Consider the following 26,494-nt stretch of genomic DNA (forward strand, 5'->3'; position numbering starts at 1 on the left):
CTAACCACCTTTGGACACAAATTTACAGAACATTTGATTAGTCATTTTCTCATACACATTCCATTTTAACCTTATGATTGTTGTATAGGTATTTTTATGGTTGTTGCTTCATTGATTGAGCACCATACTTCCTTTCTTCTAAATATGTAAAAAATACAAGCAGTGCTGAACTGTTCAATCTCTGCACTACAACTATATCTGTTTTTGGGAAAAGCTGTCTCTTCACGATTTTCCTCAAGGAGCTTTGATTATATGACTTTGTTCACATTTTTTTAGGATTCCTACTCTTCTATTATTTTAACAAGCTATCTGCAATAACATATATAAAGAGCAAATTATGGAAAAATTTTGACGCATCACAGGATATCTTAAATGGAATGCCGATTATCTATAATTAACTATATTTAACATTGCTTGATAAAGAATATAGTGGAATTCTAATATGCAGCAACATGTATACTACAGATTTTTTTTCAGGGAATTATCACATTAAATAACAAATTAAAAACTTACAGAACCTGCACCCATCATCTTTTCTGCCATATATACTGGTTTCCCACATCGAGGACAGATGTCACATCCTCCCCATTTCAGATGTGCACTACACGACTTGGGAGCTGGAGACACAAGAGGAGCAACATGAGCTTGGGCAGTAGCTGGAATGTTACTGAAAACAAAACATTTATAAACTGTGCATGATTTAAGACTGGTTTTTAAATGTTTTCAGAAATAAAGAACTGTTTACATATACTGCAGTAAAGTATCAATTATAGTGAATAAGAACAGCAACAAAAGTATCCTCTTATACGATCTTAATGGTGAGTTATCTCAAAAAATGTCAAGCACTGGTTAAAGTAAGCAATCAATTTTTCCAGCAGTATATTCCCACAGCATTTTTAAAATTTTATGGGGAATGCCTTCCTTAAGATACATAATCAAAGTATGGTCACTGTCCACAAAAATCACATTCACATATTTTTCTTTCTTTTTTTAAATTTGTACAACTTGAGTCTCAGCTCAGGAATGATACCACAGGAATGGAAGGAATGTATGATAGTTCCATTGCACAAGGGTGGTGCAAAAACTGATGTTTCTAACTACCGACCTATTAGTATCTCTGGTATGGTAATGAAGATTTTTAGAGAAGTTGGTAAGAACTCGGATACAAAAATGGGTAGACAAGCATTCTGTACTTTGCAGGGAACAGCATAGGTTTACTAAAGGAAGGTCATGTTTTAGCAATTTGCTCATATTTTATAACAATGTTACAGCCGAGTTGGATAAAGGAAATGGATACACTATCATAATGTTGGATTTTTCTAAAGCATTTAATAGGCTGTTGCATACACTGGAGAATATGGGATTGGAATATAATCTATTGACTTGGATCAGGAGATAGTTGACAGACAGATATCAAAAAGTGGTATATAGTGGATGTGAATCTGCCAGATTTAAGGCGTATTGCGTAGGGAGCACAGATAGTTATAAGGACTTAAAATAGCTTGGGTTTATGCAGAAGGATATAAAAATTCTTTCCTTGAGGGCACACTGGTGGCATGCAGTTGCCACCAGAGAATGACTACAATGATAACTAGAACAGGCATAGGGCAAAACACTTGAAAAGGTTTAGGCCTATATCAAGTCTGGACGAGATGTCTGAACGTGATGTAAGGGTAGTACTACCCATTACCAGTACAAAGATTAATTTAAAAAAAAATAATAATAAATAAATAAATAAAAAACCAGTGGGTACCTCAGGGTTCAGTCCTCAGGCCATTATTGTTCAATCTATACATCAATGACATCAAGCAGGGCCTATCATCAGATTTGCAATGTTTGCCGATGATGCGAAGATAGGCAGGGCAATCAGGGATGCTACTGATATTCAGCAATTACAAAATGATTTGAATAGACTGGAAAATCTGAGAAAGTGAAAATGGCTGTCAGTTAAATGTCGGTAAGTGTAAAGTTATGCACTTTGGCATGATTAGCGTTCCAGCAGCATATTATATTAGCGGAGTTATGCTACAAGAAACTGAAGAGGCAAGGGATCTTGGTGTGTTGATGGATAAGAATTTAAAGTTCAAAGGTCACATAGCAAAAGTTGCAAATACAACTCAGAGGATAATTGCGATGTTGGAGTGAACCTTGACATGTAAGGATGTCATTTTGCCTCTTTATAAGGCTTTGATAAGACCACACCTAAGATTATTGTGTGCAGATTTGGTCTCCCAGGTTCCAAGGGGATAAAGCCATGGAAAGGGTGCAAAGAAGAGTTACAAAGATTATATCTGGATTATACAATTTAGATTATGATGGTGTAATGTAAAATCAGGTGTAAGACAAGGATGCACTTTATCTCCTTTCTTATTCATCATTTATATGGATCACATTATGAAAGAAAGTGGCATCAAGCCTGATATTAGAATTGGAGATGTTAGTTCTTTGCTTTATTATTTATTTTATTCTATTAGCATGGATAAGAGGATAGATTACTGATAGATATCAAAAAGTGGTATACGAGGGATCTGAGTCTGCAAGGTTTGGCGAATCCGAAGCTTTGTCGTCTTGGCTTGCACATCCCGAGATACTTTGCAAGTGAAGCAGTAGGCGGCCTCCTGGCATACTATGCTATTCTTCCCTTCCAGGGTTAGAAGCCCTGGTAGGGTTAAGTTTCCTCACTTGCAATAACTCATCAGATGAACGCTCCGACTCTTATAAGCTGGAGTCAGGAAACTCGTCAAGATTCCAGATGTCTGTTTCTTGTTTGGAGGTAATCTTGCCACCCGTCCCAGTGGCGTCCTCAGGAAGAAAGTTAAAAGAAAGGACTGTCACCAACCCATTTCTTCAAGTTCTCATCATGCTTGTTCCGGTGTTAAAGGAGTTCCAAATCTCAGACACTTCGTATGTCAGATCTGCGATTGTGCATTCTCCACTGCAGTCAGTCTTGGCATGCATCGCACCTCAAAACATCCAGCCAAAGCCAACGCTGCAATAACTGAGGACGTCAAAGCACGATGGACTGCTGAAGAAGAAAAGATTCTCACCACTCATGAGATCGATTTGATGGCTTGAGGGATAAAGAAAATCAACGAGGCTTTAAGGTGTTGCCATTAAGATCTTTGGATGCCACCAAGTGTCATAGATGGAAAACCAGTTACAAAGCCTTAGTTCAAGAATTGGCAGCCCATCCGCCACAGGTAGGGACAGGTAATATCTCCGTTCTCCTGTCCCTGCCTCTCCATCTTTCAGTTACCATCCTGCTGTTGAAGAAAAGGCTTTGATTCTCAGACTGACATCATCTCCAGATGATCCTCCTCTTCTGAAATCAAATTCTTAAATCTCTCATCCAGATTCACCTTCTGGGAATGGATATCACAGATCAGTTAAATGACTACCTCCATGCTGAATTCTCTGAACACTTGATGCCTCGTCAACATCCGCCTATGTCTCATTCTACAATGACTTTGTCAAATAGGAAGCAGAGGAAGAGGGCCTATGCAGGCCTTCTATAAAAAGAAGAGAGAGCAATGTGCCAAAGCCATCCTTGACGGTGCTTCCCCTCTACCTCTAGCAGACTTACATGATGATTTTGTTAGTATCATAAAATCTTAGTTAAACAACTTCAGCAACATATACAGCATGATTATAGACAGAGAGCTTTTGTCCCTTCGGACAGCTGTGTCGAGAATATATATATCCTCTTTCTTCTCTTCTCTCTGATTCCCACCGCCGCCTTAAGCCTCTATATATGGCATTGCAGGCATATATGTCCTGCCTGTTTGGCCAAAGTAAGACAGTTTACAACTGCAAGGGACCTGGTATACACCAGGTAGGTCTAGGGGAAGTGGCTGGTCTTTAGTGGAGCAGATAAGGGATGCCAATTTTCTGTAAGGCCTGGTCTTGCAGACCATGCCACAGAATACGGTGGAAGAAAGCTACAGTAATACACCGTGGCAAATACAAATTAAAAAGAATATTTATGGAATCTGCTTCAACCCTAGGAAACTCTCCAAACTTCAACAAATTTGGTTGTATGCGACTGCCCCAAATTTGGGAGGCTTACATCAGCAGACCTTCAGCCGAACGGCAAAGAACACCTACTTAGCCAGCTAGAGGGCACCATCAGAACTTTTAGGAGAACAACAGCTTCATCTCTTCATTCTCAGTTACTGTGTTGTATTGCCTACGTGCACGTGCCTTTTTTTGTAAGTTCTTTTCGAAGATGGCAATGTGACGTTGCCAAAATATCAGAAATATTTATTAAAGTGCAATTTAATTTATATTCGTATCTACATTGTTCAATTTCTTAAGTGATTTAGTAATGCATAACCAACGTATAAGCCTGTCTACGAGAATCAACATCATTCACGGAGATACGATCGCACGGAAGGCTCGCCAATACGGTAAAATGAAGTTGAAGCTGTCTAGACAATTAAATCATCTAACTTTCCTAAAACGCTGCCGGGATAATAAGGTAATCCTGAACTGTGTAAAATTCAAGCACCGTTTCGTTTCACAAAAAGCTCTCCGTATGTATAACCGCACTAGCTACACATTGCTTCGCGAACAAATCACCGCCATGCGGTTTCTCTTAGCGGACATTAACGAAGCTATTCGTGCCTTCGAAGATGAGCTTTTGTGCACTTTAAATCACGAACTTTGGTCTATTTTACATGACGTCTCGTGTACCGCTGCAGACAAAGAATTTGAAAAACTACGAGGCCGACAGATGAAAAAAAATTCGAAAAATTAAAAAAGAACTCTACCGTCAATCCAAAACTTGCTACCAACACTGTAATCAACCTTTCTTCAGTCACCCTGAAGTCTGAAGCAATCAACGCGCTTTCACGTGGCCACAACTTCGCCATTGCTCCCAGAAAAATACCTAGTGAGGATATTATGATCCAGATCGAACGCAGAATCCGCCACCTTCCACATCAAATCACCAACAGTGTAAGGCTGGATGTAGCTTGTGTCCTCTCCAAAGCAAGACCACCAAAAACAACATATCCAACAAGGAATATAAAGCTCTACAGGAAATGAGGAATAATAAAGAATTAGTTATCACCAAAGCAGATAAGGGAAATGCAACTGTAGTACTTAACCAAAAGGACTACACAGGTAAGCTTAATGCTCTTCTATTAGATCGGGCTACTTACCTCCCTATCGAATACAATCCCACCAACTCACAAATAAGAAAACTTCCCAGGCTCCTTAAGAAAGTCACTTCTTGGCCTGTAGAAGTTACCAACAGATTAAAGCCGTTTAACTCTATCCCTCCCCCCCATATTTACGGACTCCCAAAAATACATAAAGAAAATGTGCCATTACGTCCCATAGTGGATGGCATTGATTACCCCACATACAAATTAGCTAAACATTTGGCCAAAGAGCTTACACATTATCCTGGCAACACACCATCACACAAAAAACTCAGCCCACTTCAAAGACAGCATAGAAAACCTTACACTCCAACATACTGACATAATGGTCAGCTCTGACGTCTCCTCCTTATTCACAAATGACCCACTCAAGGAAACTTTAGAGCTAATCCAAGCTAAATTTTCTCAGGATATCTCAGCCCTATTTCAGTTCACAATAAACTCAGGCTATTTCGTTTGGCAGGGAAAATTCTACAAACAAATAGAGGGGACAGCCATGGGTTCACCACTCTCTCCACCCTTGGCCAATTTCTTTATGGAGACCTTTGAAGAAAAAGCCATAGCCTCTGCCCCACAAAAACCAACCATATGGCTTCGCTACATTGATGATGTGTTTGCTATTTGGCCACATGGCTCTGAAACACTCCTCTCCTTCTTAACACACTTAAACAACCAACACTCCAGAATCAAGTTCACCCTGGAAAAAGAGGAAATCAACAGCCTCCCTTTCCTAGACACACTAGTTTGCCAGTCTGATGGAAACCTTGGTTTTTTCAGTTTATAGAAAACCAACCATACAGGCAGATACATTCAGCAACAATCCCCCCCTCCCCCACAACAATATGGAGTGGTGAAAACACTATACAACAGGGCTAAACTAATCTGTTCTAACCCCCCCCCCCAAAATCCAAAAAATATTAAAACCTACAAATCACAGCGCCCCCTCACCCCTCCACAACAAGGATTACTCTAAATTCATCATCATTCCCTACATCCGAGGCACCTCGGAAAAAATTACCAAAATCTTAAAAAAACATGACCTGACCTCCTGTTACAGGCCTTACAGAAAATTGGCATCCCTTATCCACTCCACTAAAGACCAACCACTTCCCCTAGACCTACCTGGTGTATACCAGGTCCCTTGTAGTTGTAAACTGTCTTACTTTGGCCAAACAGGCAGGACAGCGAATATCAGAATTTCTGAACACAAGGACTACATCCGTTTTCACAAGTACAGCCATTCTGGTCTTGCAGACCATGCTCTGGATACACGCCACAGAATACGGTGGAAGAAAGCTACAGTAATACACCGTAGCAAATACAAATTAAAAAGACTATTTATGGAATCAGCCTCAGCCCTAAGAAACTCTCCTAACCTCAACAAATTTGGTTGTATGCGACTGCCCCAAATTTGGGAGACTTACATCAGCAGACCTTCAGCCAAACGGCTAAGAACACCTATTTAGCCCGCTAGAGGGCACCATCAGAACTTTTAGGAGAACAATAGCTTCATCTCTTCATTCTCAGTTACTGTGTTGTATTGCCTACGTGCACGTGCCTTTTTTTGTAAGTTCCTTTTGAAGATGGCAACGCGACGTTGCCGAAATATCGGAGATATTTATTAAAGTGTAATTTAATTTATATTTGTATCTACGTTGTTCAATTCCTTAAGTGATTTAGTAATGCAAACCGACGTATAAGCCTGTCTACGAGAAATAATCTAGCATCCCTATTTATATTGTATGGTTGGCAACACTGTTCAGAATATTGTAATGCATGGCAATACTGTTCAAATTTATTCTGATTAATTTTTAGAATTTTGACATTGAAAGTTAAGTAATTGGGCTACTTTTTAGTCTGAATTTTCTACATTGAAAATAATTAATTTTGGCTATTTTTAGCAGAATTCACTACTTTTATAAGCTTTATCTGCTATTTTTCCTTATGCCTATCTAACAACTCTGGTTTTTGCAGACTGTGATATTGTGTGGCGCACATCGTTGATATTGTGTAGCACTAGCGTCTACAGTGTAGCCCACTAAAATGAGTGTCGTCAATATTTGAATATTTAAAATATGGAGTTATTCCATCTATAAATAATGAACAGTTACCGATGTGCTTAATATGTGAAAAAACTTTCTCAAACAAGCCTTCAAGAATGATTGAGCATTTAAGAACAAAGCATCCAAATAAAGCTTTAAAAAATTGATGTCGAGTACTTTTGCGAATTAAAGACTAAATTTACAAATCTTTCTAGACTTAAAGGATTGTTTGTAAAACAAAGTAACTAACAATAGAAGGGACTTGTTGTGTCATACAAACTTTCAAAATTAATTGCCAAATGTGGAAAGCCACATACTATTGATGAAACTCTCGTCTAACCGACTCTAAATGAAGTTTTAGATACGATGATTGGCCCAGGTAAAAGTAATATGATGGTGTCAATTCCTCTCAGCAATAGTTCAGTATCAAAAGAATTGATGAAATGGCAAAGCACATTGAAAAAAAAAAACTTTGTGATGATTTAAAAACCATAGAATTTTCTTTGCAACTCGATGAGACAACGAAGCTTTGTTAATGGCCTACGTGCATTATATAAATACTAATGAAGAAATTACTGAAGTTTCTGTGTTTGCTGAATAACTGAAAATTGACACTAAAGGTTCTACAATTTTTAAAGTTGTTAAAGACTTTTTTAATGCTAAAAACATTCCTCTCACAAATATTATTGCATGTGCAACTGATGGAGCACCAGCTTTGATTGGTCGTCACTGTGGATTTATAGCACATTTAAAAGAAGCAGTTCCAAATATGTTTAAATTCACTGCATTCTTCATAGACAGCTAAGTGTTGTCTTGTGTAGTCTACTGCTAAGATGTTTTGCAGCTAAGTGCAAAATATCTTAGTAGTAGACTACACAAGACTTTGGATGATGTTATCAAGCATCATCAAGATGTTATTAAGTTATAAAGCAGTGAATACAATAAGAGCCCAGTCATTGAATACCCGTATTTTTTGGGAATTTTGCCATGAAAATGAAGAATTTGAGCATCTTTTGCTTCATGCTGAAGTTAGACTGGGTTATAAATCCATTTCTTTCTGATGCCACTTCTGTTCATCCAAATTTGTGTGAAGAATCTATTGACTTAAAAAATGATTTTGAACCTCAAGTACAATTTCAACAGCATGGGTATGAAAGATTCTGGCCAAACATGCAATGCAAGTATCCTCACAGGTTTGGCAAGAAATAAAATTACTGCTCATTGCTTTTCCTTCTTCATACTTGGTTGAGAAAGGATTCAGTGTGATGTTGCAATTGTTAGCTAAGCACCGAAAAAGGATGCAAATAAGTGAAAGAGGAGACTTGAGACTTCGTTTGTTGAACATTGAACCTGATATTGAAAAATTAGCAGGATCTCATCAGGGTAGCCATTAAAGATTGGCTTATTAAATACAGTAAGTTCACATCTTTTTTTGAGTAAATATTAATTTGTATCAAAACAATTAATTTTTAATTAACTATCAGTTCAAATAATATTAGCCTAATAATATAATTATTTTATTGAGTCATTAACCTAGTGTAAAATTGAGCAGAGGGTGCCAGACCATACAAATAGTTGAAAGGGGATGCCAGGCAAAAAAAAAAGGTTAAGAACCACTGATATAGAACAAGTCAAATATTTCAGCTATTTAGACACAGTTTCCAGTAAAGATGAAAGGTTAGATCTGGGAATCAACAGAATAAGTAAAGCTGGTATGGTGGGTAGCTAGCTGAATAAATTTATATGGAATAAGAGAGTAATTAGCCAAAACACTAAACTACCAGTGTACAAGACTGTTCAAACCAGTTTTAAGTTATGCACCTTAGAGTTGGGTTAGAAATAAAGGATTTGATCAAAGACTAGAGACCACAAATATGACTGTTCTGAGAAAAAATTAGGAAAGTGAACTGATGGCATCAATGGCAGAATCATATTAAAAATTAAGGTATTAGCAAGGAACCTGACATTATTAGCATTCAAGAATGTGCATACAGAGTTAATCTACGATGGTATGGCCACTTGAATAGAATGGGTGAAGAAAAGTTAGCAAAATTGGTGATTGATGCCAAGATGGCAGGAAAGAAACCCAGAGAAAGATGATTTTCCATATAACTTCAAGTTATCCATATACATACAGTAGATGGAAAATTTAATATCCAAGTTTTGTTTTTTTTTTTCAAAATCATTAACAAAGGTATCAAAGAAATGTTGAAGAGCAAGGGCGAGGGAATCAGCTTGGAAAATTCCATGTTTAATGCTAATATCTCCGAATTGTTCATTATTGACTATTAAAGTTCTGTTCCATGATTTCATAACAGCAGCCAGAAACAAACATGTTTTTGTTAATTCCAAATATTTTAGTACTGATTTTAGGATCCAGGAGCGTGGGAGGGAATCAAATGATTTGTTATAGTTTACCATACCATGCAAGTTAATTTTTCGTCTTTTTGAATCTTTGAGGATCATTTTATCAATAAGGATCTGTTCTTTTGTTCCTCTAGATTTTTGAAAATTGACTTTTTGTTCAGTCAGATAATTTAATTATCTGATAAGTAGTAATATTATGGAATCTGCTATGATTGTAGTGAACAGCTTAAGCATAGTTGTTATTGAGCAATAGTTACTTGGGTCAGCACCCTTATCTTCTATGAAGAGAAAAGTATACCCAGATATCCTTTTCCAGTGAACCTGACTGCAACAAATAATTAAATTGTTCTGCCATTTGACCATGTACACTGGTTAGATGCTTTAGCCAAAATCCATGTAGTTCGATTGTGGCAGGTGCACTTCAGTTTTTTTAAATATCTAAGCTTGTGCATTGATCATTTTTTTTAGTAATAATATTTTGCATTTGTTTTGTTTCATTTATGATTCTGTTTCCTTAATCCATGAGGCAACTCTATTATATTCAATAGGGTTGTTTTCAGATTGACTTCCAAAATTCATGTTTCTTCTTTTTCTGTGAATGAATATTTGCATTTGTATTTCTCTGGAGAGACTGAAAGAAGTGACGTTGGTTCGGTCAAAATTGCATATTTTGTACATGTTAATTGATTCTTGCTTCATAACTTTTTAATTTTCTGTGCTGTCGCTATAATTCTTTGCTTTAGCTGTTCGGTAACTTCAGCAATTGTTTTGTTGCCCAAATTGCCCATATTTATGAGTTGATTTTTGATGCTATTATTTTTCAGCTGTCCTTCTTTAAGACTCTTTAACTTGCTCAAGATCAGCTTGAAGTTTGTCAACTTTTCATTCCAACCCAAAATTTTCCAGAGTGCAGATTGCTTCATCCTCAGTTTTTGCTCTTGCAACCAAGCTTCACTGCAATGATATAAGCTGTTTTACAGGAGCTGATTTGTTTCCTTTATACTGTTGGTTGTGATGGTTTTATCACAGCATGTGCATGTGAGAGTAGCTGTTTTAGCTCAGACTTATGCAAGGCTTTTAATATAGGTAGTCTTATACAGTCATTTATGGAGTTCATATGTTCCAATATTTCCGACTTCATTTTACACTGTACTTCTGTCAAAACATTCTGAGGTATGTCATCTGCTTGATACCCACTGAGTTGAATTTTGAAGTTAGACATATAGCTTCCTCCTGATGATTTGCTGTTATTGGAGCTGTTGGTTTATTATGTAATTCTCTTGCAGCTCAAGTTCAGGAAATATTTTGCTGACATAAAACATAAATGATATTCTTTTGGTCAATAAGTCTTTGTTCAGTTATTGCAGATTATGGAAATTTGTTTCCAAATCATGTGCATATGCTTTCTAAAACCCTGTTTTTCTGGTGTTGATCTGTAAAAACATTCTCATGACTTCTCTGTTTTCTTCTACAGTCCATTTTTTAAGTTCGGTTTCTTCCAGTTGCTTTCTGGCTTCCTGCAGGGCAGGAAGCCAGAAAGGAGAGCTTTATTAATATTATTATTACACGTCACTTCCAAGGACTCTTCATTAAAGTATACTCCACACAGACCACCACCACAACCTCCAATGCTTAATCCTCCTAATACTTATCAACACACATGATGCTATCAACTGCCTGCCAATAGTTTTTTTTTTATCTGTAAATTGTATGAGTTCTCCAGCCTATTTGCCTATGTGTAGGATAAAAATTCTACTACCAATGTATAAGATTGGCTAACTCACCTTCAGTCGATAAAGCTCATGTATAAAGATTCCTATCATCATGATGAGAATCAAACTCTGATCTTTTCCAATCATGGGCCTCGGTATCCTATCATTTTTCCAACAGCACTATAGAGGTGCCTAAGAGTATAACTTCATCTTCATAAACTAAAAACTTGAGTTTTTCTATCTGAACTCTTTTATCTAACTTTTTCTATCTCAGATATTATGTTTAATGTCACATTTCCTTTGTAATATGATGAATAACAGTGAAGATAGTGCATTCCCTTCTCTTACTTGAGGTTTACATCTTCTGCATTCTTAAAATCTTTTGACATTTTTAGCTGATTTTAGACACTTTTTAAAAATATAAATGCAACTAGTTTACAGTGCAATTGAATGCCTTGAGACAGGTTTGTCAAGGAAATACGAACTTGAAACTTCGATATCTTTTTCTATTTCTACATATATAACACAGTTTCAAAAAATTCGTTGCAGACAGGCACTAATTCATCAACTACAAAATTATATTTTTTGAATAAACTGCACCTTGAAAACTGGTATAGACAGCTTAGAGGATAATGAAATTTACTACTTGAAGACTAACTGTGTTCCACTTTGCAATCTGAATTTCAGATATTTGATTTGGAAACCTCAGTAAAGCTGTATAACTGAGAGGAGACCTCCACATAGATTTTAAAGGAATGTGGAGAACCAACCAGGGCTTCTGACCTAATGTCCAATCCTCACCTTCTCGTGACTGTTGGGTATCTACCTGGATACTGAACGAATGAGGATGGGCTGGCAATTTGGGATTTAGCTGACCAAATCGTATTCTTATTGGCTAAACCAAAATATAAAATGATGGTACAACATAACAAAATTTCATGCCGCCTGGGGTGTTGCCCGGTTAAACAGGGCACCCGTTGTTTTCGCCAGGGAACCAGGGTGAACAGCGAAAAGTCAGCTACTCTAACAAATCTGAAAACACACCCAAATTAACATCACCTGAGTTAAAGATCAGTACTATCAACATAAGAAGCCTGATTGACAAAGATATGGAGCTAGCTGAGGAATTAGATAAGTACCAGATCGACATAATAGGGGTGACTGAAACAAAAAAGACAAAAACCGGCGAGATCTTTCTGAGCAATAAATACAAAATATTATATTCAGGCAATGGCAATCAAGGAAAAGAAGGAGTAGCCACAGTATTCAACACAAAATAAGAGGCTAATCTTCTTGAATAGCAGGCAGTTTCAAGTAGAATAATGTGGACAAATATGAGAATTGGGAACTGGACAATGAGACTTATTTGTGCATATAGTCCCACAGAAGATTCTACTAAGGTAGAAGTTGAGGAATTTTTTGAGGCTTTAGAAAAAGCAACTGACACAATGAAAAAGGAAAAGTTGGTCCTTGTTGGGGATCTAAATAGCAGAGTAGGAAATGATTGTCAGACATACAAAAATATTTTGGGAAAATTTGGAGAAAAGAGCAAAGCTAATAATAATGGCAAATATCTGATGGATTTCTGCTCAGGATATGACTGGTTATTACTAACACCATGTTCCAACATAAAAATGTGCACAAATTCACATGGAGAGAAGAGGCAAGGAATAAGAAAAGTCTCCATGACTATGTTATTGTTGATAGTGATGTTTTCTCCCTGGTGCAGGACACCAGAGTGTACAGAGGATTTGAAATTGGAAGTGATCACTATTTAGTCTTGAGCAGGATAAAATTGAATTTCATATTGAAAAGAATAATATGTGAGAAAGTTTTAAAGCGAATAAAAGTTGAGCAGCTCTCAGATGTGAACTTTAGACTAAAATACAGAAAGATTATTGAAAAGAAAATGAAAGAGTTTGAGAACAGGAATCAAACCTTGGAGATTCAGTGGCAAACTCTGAAGAAAACATTGATTGATTCTGCCAGAGAGGCATGTGGTGAGGTTGTGTGCAAGGATAAAAAAATCAGAACTCCCTGGTAGACACAGGAAGTTAAAGAGGCAGTGAAGGAAAAGAAGAAAGCATATCAAAAGTTCCTGGCAAATAAGTCAGCTTGTTCTCTTAGAGAATACAGAGACAAATGTAAGAAAGCTAAAGACTGTGTAAAACTAGCTAAACAAAAGTCATGGGAGGACTTTGGCAAGAACATAGAAAATAAATATCAAGAAGGTGGCAAAATATTCTGGAAGTTGTTGAAAAAGCTTAGGAATGGAGGAAAGAGTGCTGTAAAAGGAGTTAGAGATGATAAAGGTAACATTAAAAAAGGGAGAAAAAGATATCCTTGAAGTAATTACTTTGAAAAACTGCTAAATGAAACAAGCAGTGATGACAGCACAGTGGTAAGAAACACTGACCAGGCATGCAGTCAGGAATACATATCCATATGTGAAGTAGAAAAAGCCATCAAAGGCTTGATATGTGGAAAGGCAGCAGGAGTAGATGATATTCGACCAGAAATGCTGAAGTATGGTGGTATAAAAGTCTTACAGCGGCTGCACTGCATAGTTCAGAATGCCTGGACAGAGGGACGAATTCCCAATGATTGGAGTAGAGCTCTCATAGTACCCATATATAAAAAGAGAAATAAAATTGAATGTGAGAATTACAGAGGTATTTCCCTACTCAGTGTTCCTGGTAAGATATATGCAAGTATACGTGAGAAACAGTTGAGAAGAATTGTAAAAGAAAAGCTTGGTGAAGAACAAGCTGGATTCAGGCCAAATAGAGGCTGTCAGGATCAGATCTTCACTTTATGACAAATAGTGGAGAAATCATGGAAATATAACAAAGATCAGTATTTAAGTTTTGTCAATTTGGAAAAGGCATATGACAAGGTGCCAAGAGAGAAGCTATTCAATACGCTACAGTTATATGGTGTTAATGGGGCATTATAACAAGCAATACTTAGTCTTTATTTGAGTTGGAAGTTTGCAGTTAGAATTGAAAGAAGTACAGGAAGATGGTTTAATGTTAAATCTGGTGTGAGACAAGGATGTACATTATCCTCTCTGTTACTCATTATCTATATGGATCACATTATGAAGGAAAGTGGTATTAAACATATCAAAATTGGAGATGTTAATGTCAGCACTTTGCTTTATGTGGACGATGTTATACTTCTAAATAAATCCGCTACAAGTCTGCAAGAATCTCTGACTAAATTGAATGACCGGTGTAATAGATATGGTATGAGGGTCAGCAATAAAAAGACAAAGACAATGAAAATAGGCAGAATCGTTGAAAATGTCAACTGCGTTGTGAACAGAGAACCTGTGGAACACGTAAAACATTTCAGCTACTTAGGCATGATTTTTAGTGAAGATGGTAAATTAAATATGGAAATAGACAATAGAATCAACAAAGCTGGTATGGCAGGAAGTCAGTTGAATAAATTCATATGGAATAAGAGAGAGAGAAATTAGTCGGAAGACTAAATTAGCTGTATACAAGACAGTGCTCAAACTAGTTTTAACTTATGGATCTGAGAGCTGAGTCAGAAGTAAAACACTTGACCAAAGACTAGAGGCTGCAGATACGAGTCCTGAGAAAGATTAGAGGCGTGAACAGATGGCATCAGTGGTAATATCATATTAAAAATGAGGATATTAGGAAAGAAGTTGACATTGTCAGCATCCAGGAATGCGTTAGCAGAGCTAATCTCAGGTGGTATGGTCACTTAAACAGAATGGGTGAGGAAAGATTAGCAAAACAAGTGTTCTCTGCCAGGTTGACAGGAAAACGACCCAGAGGAAGACCAAGATATAGGTGGATTGATATGGTACAAAGTGCCTTAGACGATAGAAATATAAGATCTGAGAATGTTGCAGTCTCGACAAGTAACAGACTGATTTGGAGGAAAACTGTAGATAGAAAGTTAGTAATGATGTAAATTTTTCATGTAGTGCTATCATATCCTGTACACCCCTTGAGGGTACATGGCAGGAATTTGATGATGATGATAGTTTGGATTTTGCATAATCACATTTCTACAGTAAAGGAACACATTTGGTAATTTTGACTATTCTGAAATCAGGTTGGATCACTCTCTTTGATATTTAATATTTGTGTGAATGCATGATGTGAGAGCAAAGTCAATCTCCAACAGAACAGTTTAAAGTTTATAAGTGAACTTATAAGAAATTATTTATGAATTTGCTATGTGTGTGTGTTTTATGTGACACTCACCAACAAATAGTTAAAACCTGTAAGACATTAGTACTGGGAGATAGATTTTTTTAAAACTTGGTTTTATTGTTAGCATCATGCAAAAACCTGCTCTGGGTCTAAACATTAAACTTTTTCGAGCTGCTTGTCTCCACTAAGCAGGGTGATGAAATTCATCTGCTGCCTACAGATCCCCCACAATTATCCATATCTACCAGCATCTGAACCTGCAGTCTGTTGAAGAGTGGGTATGATAATCTCTTAACCAACCAGACTGAAATCAAACTTGAAATTGTCATACAAACAGGTTGATGCTTTATATGTAAGGAGTATAATTTCATTTGATAAGAAATAATTAGGAAATCTTATTGCAGTTAATTATTTTTTTGACTTCCATCTCACAAAAGGTTCTAAACCATTCTTTTTATTTATTATTTAATTTCTATTTTATTTAGGTGACAGATGAAACTGATCTGTCCACATTGAGGGCAGGTAGGCTAACCACGCAACCAACAACGACCGCTAAAACCCTTTAATTTCAATTTGAATACTTTCTTTAAGAGGTGTTTCTATGAGCGAGTGATAAGGTTTCCATATTTTGTCTCTGTGTGTGTCTAATATTGATTTGATGCTTTTATTTACTGATATTAAATAACAGTTGTCTGCACGGGTAAAAAAAAATCAAACTATGATAGACTTGGGAAGTTACTTCCTATTCTCAGTCATGTAAAAAATAAAGCACATAAATAAAGCATTTCTGTAGTGTAATTGGAAGAACCAGCTGAACATTGTGCCCTTCAAATGGAAAAGACCTGCGTTCGATTCTCGTCATGAGAGGAATCTTTATATGGGCTTTTTCCATCGAAGGTGAGTTAGTCAATTTTATATGGAGGTATCAAGGGGAGGGGGGTCATCCCCTCACGGAAACTCAAGTTTTTCACCCTGCATACAGGCAAATCTGCTATGAGAATACACACAATTTACAGATAAAAAATAACATTGTTAGTGGTGATGGGCAGTAGACAGCATTGATGGTAGTAGTAGTTATATGGATTAGGAGAATTAAGTAGTAGGGAAGATAACGAGATGTGTGTAGCAGAGTGTCATGTGATAATAATATTGAAACCTCTTAGGAAGTAAGCCGGTATATGCACTGAGAGAATATAGAGAAAAATGTAAGAAAGCAAAGCATGTGTGCAAGTAGCTAAACAAATGTCATGGGAAGGCTTTGGTAAGAATATAGAAGATAAATATCAGAAAGGCTGCAAAATGCTATGGACACTACTGAAAAAGCTTAATGGAACAAAACACTGTGAAAAGAATCCAATGATAAACACAACATGATAGCCAAAGACAAAAGATAGTTTAGATGCCCAGAGTAATTACTTTCAAAGATTGCTAAATGAACTGAGCAGTGACAGAACAGTAATAGAAAATATTCATAAGGACTACAGTTCATCAAATTCCTGCCATGTACCCTCAAAGGGTGTACAGGATATGATAGTACTACATGTAAAATTTACATCATTACTAACTTCCTATCTACAATTTTCTTCCAAATCAGTCTGTTACTTGTCAAGACTCCAACATTATCAGATCTCATATTTCTATCGTCTAAGGCAGGGGTCTCCAAACTACGGCCTGCGGGTCAGATGCGGCCTGGGATATGATTTTATCTGGCCCGCCAATTGGACTAATTTTTCAATAAGAATCCGTAAAAAAAAAAAAAAAAAAAAAAAAAAAAAAAAAAAAAAAAAAAAAAAACATGGGGTGTTGAGAGATTTCAAATGCATTAATTAAAATTGTGTTCAAAATATATTCCCAAATAGCAAAAAGTAACCGTAATCCAAGTTACGGTCTTTCTGACTGTAAAAGGTCAATTAAAATGGACTAACGAAGAAAAAAAATTTAAAGAATTCAAAACGAAATAAAAAAGTTACATCCGAATAAACTTTTGTATCAACAAAAAAAATTTATGTCGCACGAAGGGGTAATACCCTCAAGGGGTGTACAGGATATGATAGTACTACATGTAAAATTTACATCATTACTAACTTCATATCTACAATTTTCCTCCAAATCAGTCTGCTACTTATCAAGACTCCAACATTCTATCATCTAAGGCACTTTGTACAGTATCAGAAAATATTCATAAGGACTACAGTTCATCATCAAATTCCTGCCATGTACCCTCAAGGGGGTGTACAGGATATGATAGTACTACATTTAGCTCTGCTAACATTCCTGGATGCTGACAATATTAAGTTCTTTCCTAATATCCTTGTTTTTAATATGATATTGCCATTGATGCCATCTGTTCATGCCTCTAATCTTTCTCAGGACTCTCATATACATAAGTTAAAATGGGTTTGAACACCGTCTTGTATACAGCTAATTTAGTCTTCTGACTAATTTCTCTCTTATTCCATATGATTTTATTCAATTGACTTCCTACCATACCAGCTTTGTTGATTCTGTTGTCTATTTCCATATTTAATTTACCATCTTCACTAAAAATTGTGCCTAAGTAGCTGAAATGTTTTACTTGTTCCACAGGTTCTCTATTCACAACGCAGTTGACATTTTCAATGCTTCTGCCTAATTTCATCATCTTTGTCTTTTTATTGCTGACCTTCATACCATATCTATTATAATTTAGTCAGAGAATCATGCAAACTTGTAGCGGATTTATTTAGAAGTATAACATCGTCTGACATCGTTTAAGCCAATAAAAATACAATTTGGTTGGCTAAATCCTAAATTGCCAGCCCATCTTTGTTTGTTCTATATCCAAGTAGATACCTAAACAGGGTGCACCACGAGAAGGTGAGGATTTGGACATCAGGTCAGAAGCCCTGGTCAGTTCTCCCACATTCCTTTAAAGGCTATGTGGGGGTCATATCTCAGTTATACAGCTTTGACCCTTAAGCACATAGAATGGCTACAACAGAATACTGGTCAACAAAAACTACATCAACTTCTTAGATAGCCAGAAAAACAGGATTTCAAAGGGGGGGGGGGCATCAATTCTCCTATATATGATGATCAGCCTGTTTTTCCATTCACTACAGGGTGAAGGACTTTCCCATTGCAAGAGAGTTGGGTCTACTTCTACTATGGTAACCCAGTCCATGTTGGGAGAGTGCGTATATACTTGGCTGAATGAATATGTGAAGGTGAAAGACAATCATAAATTTCCATGCCCTTGGAAGGATTCAAACTCACAGCCTCTTTGATGGAGAGTGGATATGCTATATATATATACAGGGTGTTCAGGATAAATTTGACATATTTATAATTAATTATATTTTTCCGTAAGTTACATGTATTAACACACACTTCTCTTCATTTAAAAGTTTGGACCCTTCTTCATTCATATACAAGATGTCAGAAAGGATGGATAGCTGGAACCCACCTGAATCATGGAAGAGAATAACTTGTATCATGATGATTCGTGCCCGCCATCAAAATAAGGATATTACGACTGCTGCCCAATGCTCCCTGAATACAGTAAAAACAATCAGGCATGAACTAGAGACTTGCAATGGTGACTACGAGGATGTAGCAAGAAGAAAGATCCCTAGCAGACGATCTGATTGCGTTCGTACAGCAAAATTCCTCGCAAATCTGCAGGAACAGGTGTTGAAGAACCCTGGCATTGGAATTCGGGCTTTGTTCGTGGAGTTGCTAACTGTAGTCAAGCCCTGGATAACAAGGGTAGCCAATGGTAGGCCGTATGTATGGCAGCAGGATTCGGCCCCTTGCCACACCTCTGGGAAAAGTCAAAAATGGTTGTCTGAAAATTTCTACGACTTCACCAGTCCAAATGTTTGGCCTCCAAACTCCCCAGACCTTAACCCCATGGATTATTTTGTATGGGGCGCAGTTGAAAAAGACACCAATCGCACTTCCAGTAATACAAAAGCCCAGTTAATGGATAAAATTAAAACAGTTTTTGCAGCCCTTCCCAGGGAGACTGTAGCATCAGCTTGTTCGAGGTTCCGAAGCAGAATTGAAGCTGTGATCGATGCTAATGGTGGTTATTTTGAGTAAATCTTGTTGATAGTATTGTAATTAACTCTGCCTGTAATGTTTTTTTGTCAATTCATTAAATTTAATAGATACAAAGAAGATTTTTTTTCCTTACGAAACTGTCAAATTTATCCCGAATACCCAGTATATGGGAAAATATACATGGTCAGTCACAGACAAGATTTCAAAGTTACCACAAAGACAAGGTATAAAAAGGTTGCTTTCTACCTCCTCAACAAGATCTATAATCTCTTCAAGCCATCAAAACCTCCCCATTCATCAAATAAGAAACCTGGCATCTACAGCATAAACTGCACCTGTGGGTTGTGTTTCATGGGGCAGACATGCCAAGTGAGACATGCACATCCAAACATTTCAAGGATGTGAAGGATGTGGAGAACAAGAGAAAGCACAAACTACGATTGGCAGCACATACAACAGATACCGAACATCAAGTATTATGACAACAAACAGATGTTCCACACAGATTACAGTTTCTACTCAAGAGCATTCAAAGAGTCAGCTGAAATGATAAGAAAACTTCAAAAGTGCAACAAGAAACAAGGCATGATTTTATATTAAGTCTGGACCTCTTCATTAAACACCTCAGGCATGCAGATGCCAGAAGCACAAAAATACCAACAACCTTGAAGTCCTTCATTCCCTGGAGGTCTCTTGTAATAATAATACTAATATTTCATAGTAATTAGGATCCTCCTATACAGCATGCTAGTGTTAGTCATTTGACAGATGAAGAATATAATTTTGTTATTTATTTATTATTTTTTTTATCTCTGTAAATAGATTGTTTTATACTTGGCTGAATGAATACATTGTTTAGTATCTAGAGTTCAACTGTGAGTGGTACAATGAGTTAACTATTTCTTTTAGAATCCCAAACACTGACTCAAGACCAAATAAAAAAAATGTATACATTTAATGAAACTAAAAATTATATACATTTTAAATAAAATGACAGACAATTACAAAATTAACTGGATTCAAAGCCTTCTGAAATAAGTCTACACTTCAGAGATTTTCTTATATAAAAAAAAAAAAAAAAGATCATTCACTCTGACTCTTTCTATAAGTGGCTTGTTTCACATGTAATTAATTATGTCTACAAGACTAAACACTTTGTTTACACAACAGAATGCTCAGAGTCAGTTTTCTTGTTAGGCCCTTTTCCTGAAACACAGAACTACCTCTTCACTGCGATGGGATCCTTTTTTTTTTCTTCTTCTTAATTTGTTATTTAGCATACAATTTTTTCGATCATTGCTCCCATTTCACTGGAGTATAAGTATGCTTACTTCTTGCAGTTCAATTTGACAGACAAATTACCAATTTTTGTACCAGAGAAAAACAGTTTCTTCTACTAATTCATAAACAGAGCTCTTCACGTTAAGCCACTTTACAGTTTCAGATTTTACTAATTCCGTCACTTTTTCCAGTAGAAAAACAAATAGATCCAGCATCCTTAAGACAGAAGATGAAACTTTTCATTCAGCGTTTTCTCAAACAATGAATTAGAATGTCAACTCCAAATATCTTCTTTTATTTACTAAACACTTATTGACAGTATCAACTCTTCCAGTTTAAAGATTCAAAGTGCTACAATTCCTTTTTGGAATCTTCAATTAATATCCTCCTGACTGTCATGTTTTCTTAAAAACTTCTTAACAACAAAATTCTCTGGTTGCCATCATTAATTTTCATTCTCTCTCTCAACTTGTTTTCCTCGTTACCACAATGACAAATCTTTCTCTCTCTCTGTCAGCTGTCACACTCATCAATCTCCTCAGTAAGCATGCACGCTTAATGTAAATAGCAAGCAAGAAGTTACATAGTAATGGCTGATACATTGTCTTCGTTAGTGTAAAGAGAATGTCTTCACAAAGAACAAAAGATTTTAACACTTAACAATTGTGAGTTACAATAAAGAAGACTGAAATTAATGTAACTATCAGAATAGAGTAAGTACATCAAAATCTCAAATGCTTTACATTTCATTTTAACAATAATAATAATATCAATAACGGGCACAATGTAAGTGCCAATCATATGTGTTATGAAACCAAAACTAATAATATACTAACCTATATAGAGAAACCAATCATATATTTGGTTTAATCCTTTATCCAAATTTGTTTGTAAGCAAACAAAGTTTGCACCTGAAGTATTTTCAGGAATGGGACAACTCATGGTAAAGGTAGAGTAGTTCTGATCACTTGCCTTAGTATCTCTCTCGTAATGCAAAGCATATCTCCTTGCAGGCATGTATAATGCTATGCATTAAGGGAAGGGCCACTACCCAGACTGGTTTCGACCTTTATTGAGGTCTCATCAAGTGGGAGCCAGACCCAGAGGTGGTGATACTAAGGTGGAAGTAATGCAGAAGTCACATCACCATATACCAGTTGCTAAAAGGTGTCAACATTGTATTATTAAAATTCTCTGGATTAGAGATAGCTGATGAAAGTTTTTTCACTTGGCTATGCTACCAATTATATATTTGGTTTAATCCTTTATCCAAGTGTAAGCAAACAAAGTTTGCACCTGAAGTATTTTCAGGACTGGGACAACTCGTGGTAAAGGTGGAGTAAGTTCTGATCATTTGCCTTAGTATCTCCCATAATGCAAAGCACATAGAGAAACAATTGTAAAGAGATTCAGATTTTTAAATTATGATCATTTTTGCAATTTAATAGCTGGTGCAAGATATAAATGACATACAGTCAACTCTCACTACAACCAATAGAAAACTAAAGCTCTTTAGAACTACAATGTACCTATGGTGCTTCAAGTGTTGGGATGGCTCTGTTATAACAGGATTTGCTCTAGTAAAAGTTGACCATACATAGTTATATGATATTGTAAAATGGCCCAATAGACTGAAGAGATGAACTATAACAAATACCACAAAATATTAAAGAAGCAGTACAAAATTTATATGAAGACAGATTAAAGCACTACAAAAAATAAATTATTTTTTCCAAGCTGACATATATGACAAAGAACACCTACATTTTAGTCAATGTAAGGAATACATGGACTCACATGGCTATAGAGTTAAACAATATGTAATTGTTTGGCTCAGAATAAAGTTTTTTTTTTTTTTTTTAGTATAACAGGCAAAAAATTGTATTTACCTCGTTGGGGGCCCATTTCTATATGCATCACCTGTATCCATGGTAAGAACTCCAGCACCAGTCCCAAATCCATATCCTTTAGGTCCGAACAGTTTACTATAGCAAGAGCGACAATAGATTTCACCATCATGTTCAGTAAGGTTGTTGCTATCTAAACGACGACTGCATTTACTGTTGGCTAGAGAAAACAAAATATCAGCTGAATTTCTGTTCCAAATTGCTACAAAAATGCAATTAAATGTATTAATTCACAAGGAACTTATCAAATATGCATGTGTGTGTTTTAATTTTAATACTGAGATTTCAAATATTCAGATACTTGGTGATATTCTTAAAGAGAAGTCTGACTGCAGAAATGGTCATCTGCAGTCAGACTTCTCTTAACCTGATTAATTAGGCATATAAGTACTCTCATCTAAGTGAGCATATGGAGTGCTCTGAGCACTATTTTTTTTTTTTTTACATAACAGGAAATGATAGCAATAAAATATATTAATCTTAAAAAACACAATCAGCTTTATTATTTAAAAACAAATTAAAGCAGTTGCAGAGCACAGGATGAAATGGTATGAACCCTTTACTAAAAAACATGATTTAAATCTTGTCTAGAATGCAATAAGTATGTGAAGGTTTTTCTAACCCGATCCACTGCAAAAAGAAACTGGTAGTCAATTTTTACTAGATTACTGGTAGTCAATTTTTACTAGATTACTGGTAGTAATTTTTACTAGATTACTGGTAGTAATTTTTACTAGAACAGTGCCATGTTCTAGTAAAAATTAAGCCCTGGATCCAATTTTTAACAGATATAATTTCTCACTATGATGCTGATATGTTTATTTACACATCTTTATGTGGGCATGGGGACAGAAATATGACCAAACTGTTTGAGCATTCCTAAAATATACATTTGTCTGGTGACCAAAATGAATCTTTGTTTATTTTCAATGAAAATTGATGCAATAATTTTTATTTGTCTTGCTTTTGAGAGGTTAAATGATTGAGAAAGGTGGATAGAGAAATAAAGTACCACTTTATTCTTGGCATAAAACACTAGAAGACTTCCTAGCTGTTCAAGGAAGAAACAAAGTATGCATAAGGCACTAACACAGTCTGATACTTTAAGTGACATATTTTATGACTTAGGAAATAAGAAACATTTATCACAGTAAGAAAGATGAATGCTTAATTGAAGAAAAAAAAAAGTGAAACCACAGATACGAATATCTGAAACCATTATTACTGCAAACAGATGATTATAACTACATATCTAGATGTCTTTTGTACTTGATAACTTGTTATACATGTAACGTGATATACAATATGCATAAGTATATGTATATCAAGTTACAGCCACTACTATTAGGAACTATGTTACTGAAAATATCTGAAAGCACTGAACTTATTTTAATATAATAAAAAATTATTTCTCATGCTTTTCAAGAATAAACCAAAACGAAATTGTTATCTTATTAGCCAAATATGGTCTTGAACAATCTGTAACTTAACTGAGTAGCCAGTCTAACCAAAGTAATAACAAATGTATAAGAATATGGGATTACAATAAATACCAGATAGAGAAAAGGTAGAAAGTTTATCTTTAAGAGAACAGTAATTGGTAGATTTTGACAAGTTTGAGAGTGAAAGTCAGTTGGAACCTAATGAGAACACACCCATTCACATATTATACAGATACTTTAGTGTCAATCCTATAAAATTCCTTCGATTACACATCTTCTATCGTGTTTCCTTTTATTGCTTATCAACAGTTTTTGAAGCCTACAGATCTTCAATCAATTCTCACAGGAAGCATTCCCTGTATGAATAGATTGAAGATCTGTCACAATAATTTGTCACTCACTTCTGGATCCTCTCCACCACTTTTATATTTCCATGGAATCCAGATGACCAGATCTGCAGATAGCAGTCCAGATGTGGCCTTATTAAAAACCTTATAAAAGGAACAAAAACTTCTCTATCCCTGCTTGTTGGCATGTTCTTCAACAACTACGTAATCTGATGTGCCATTTTGACTGCCTTTGCAACATACCCTCTAAAATTCAACTCCCCATCCACAATCACACCCAAGTCCCTAACCTCATTAGTTTACTATATTGATGGAACTGAACTGTACTTACCTTTGGCCATACTACCATACCTTCTTGTTTTGAAAGTAAAATTGCCACACGAAGCAACCAAAACATTGATAATGGACAATAATTTGTCCTGTCAAAAGAACTGTCACTGAATGAGTCATCTGTGAAAAGAGTAGATACATTAAAACTAACTAATAAATCATCTTTGCCAAGTACAATGCTCTAAAGTTTTATTATTAACGGTATCTCCATGGAGTCCAGAGACTCATCGTGAGACCCAAATCAACCATTATACACACAAATCCTATCATACCTCTCCTTTCACAGTAAGAGAACTCTCAACCAATTCTGGCTTTTCACCTCACTCACTCACCATGCAAAAAATCCAGTCTGCATAACCCTACTAACCACAGTCCCACACAACTTCCATGGATGGTCCCCTAGTTCTCTGACTATTTATGATATATTGAAAAATTTCACTTGCATCAATTTTATAAAAACCCCTTTAACATCTTAAAAGTTTCTATCATGTCCTTTGTAACTCACAAACGTTCAACCTATCTTCGTAGGAAGTATTCCAAAGACCTGTCACTTGTCTCTGAATCTTTTCAACCACCTTCTGGTCTCCAAGAAACCCAGGTGACCAAATCTGTGTGCAGTAGTCAAGATGTGGTCAAATCATAGCCTTATAAGAGGGATAAGTTCCTTATCTTTGCTTGTTAGTGTGTTTTTCAACATCCAAGTAATTCGCTGAACTATTTTACTAACTTTTGCAAATGCCTCTGAACCAACTCTTTGTCCCCAAGTCCTTAGCCTCATCAATTTCCTGCAAACCAATACCATCAATATGATACACCATACACAACCTTTTCAACCCGAAGTGCATAAACCTGACATTTTGCAACATTAAATTGACAATCATTATCCTTTGCCCACAATGTCAATTTATTTAAATCATCCTGCAGGATATCTGGAGAGCCTGTGTAGCTCAGTGGATGTGGCGTTTGCCAACCACAGCGCTTGGCCGCACGAAGGAAGACTTGGTTTCGAGTCTAGTCGGCGACTAGAGGAAATTTTTCTAAGCCTTTTTTCGACCGGTTCCCGAGTTAGTCGATCTCTGGCACAGGCAAGCAGGTTTTTCCTCCTGGAAACTCGGGTTTTTCGTCCTGTAAACTCAAGAAAATCGACCGTAGAACCCACATTATTTCAGACATTAAATATATTGTGTTAGGGTTAGGGACCACGAGATGGCGGCACTTTTGAGCCGTCTCTCTTCACTGCGTACCGCTTAATTAGTGATAGCTTTGGGCCATCTGTCTCTGATTGGGTACCAGTGGAGATTGAACTGCCCACTCAGTTTCCAAAAGTTAGATAGGGCTAAATGGCCTCGCCTACTCCCGTATACGGGAATAAAAAGGCGTTAGATGTTTTTTTGTTTGTTTTTGCAGGATATCTACAACACCTTTATCAACTATTGCTCTCCCCAGTTTTGCATCATCAGCAAACAACTGAATATCTGCTCTTAAATCTTTCCCTATGTCAATGATAATTAAAATAAAATATAGTGGCCCTAGTACTGAACCCTGAGGAATGCCACTAGTGGTGACATTCCTCAGGGTTCACTAGTGGCATTGTAGACTTCCTAGACTCCACTCCACCATATACTACTCTCTGGTGTTTGTCCATCAGCCAATCTATGCTA

The 26,494-nt window shown here is 36.3% G+C and overlaps 1 protein-coding gene across 2 annotated transcripts in view; it reads right to left on the reverse strand.

Moving 5' to 3' along the window:
* Positions 1-26,494, reverse strand: part of LOC150092849 (cysteine and glycine-rich protein 2-like) — a 77,070-nt gene that overhangs the window by 19,821 nt on the left and 30,755 nt on the right. For both annotated transcript variants that reach the window (XM_090414530.1, XM_090414531.1), the window contains 2 exons: positions 22,697-22,874; positions 514-667 (listed from right to left, as the gene is read on the reverse strand). In XM_090414530.1, the coding sequence (XP_090270656.1) occupies positions 514-667; positions 22,697-22,874 (332 nt within the window). The remainder of the gene's footprint in view (positions 1-513; positions 668-22,696; positions 22,875-26,494) is intronic.

The sequence above is a fragment of the Typopeltis vanoorti genome, chromosome 25, assembly GCF_054136105.1.
Source record: "Typopeltis vanoorti isolate ZY-2024b chromosome 25, IOZ_Tvanoo_1.0, whole genome shotgun sequence".
In the NCBI taxonomy this organism is placed as follows: Eukaryota; Metazoa; Arthropoda; class Arachnida; order Uropygi; family Thelyphonidae; genus Typopeltis; species Typopeltis vanoorti.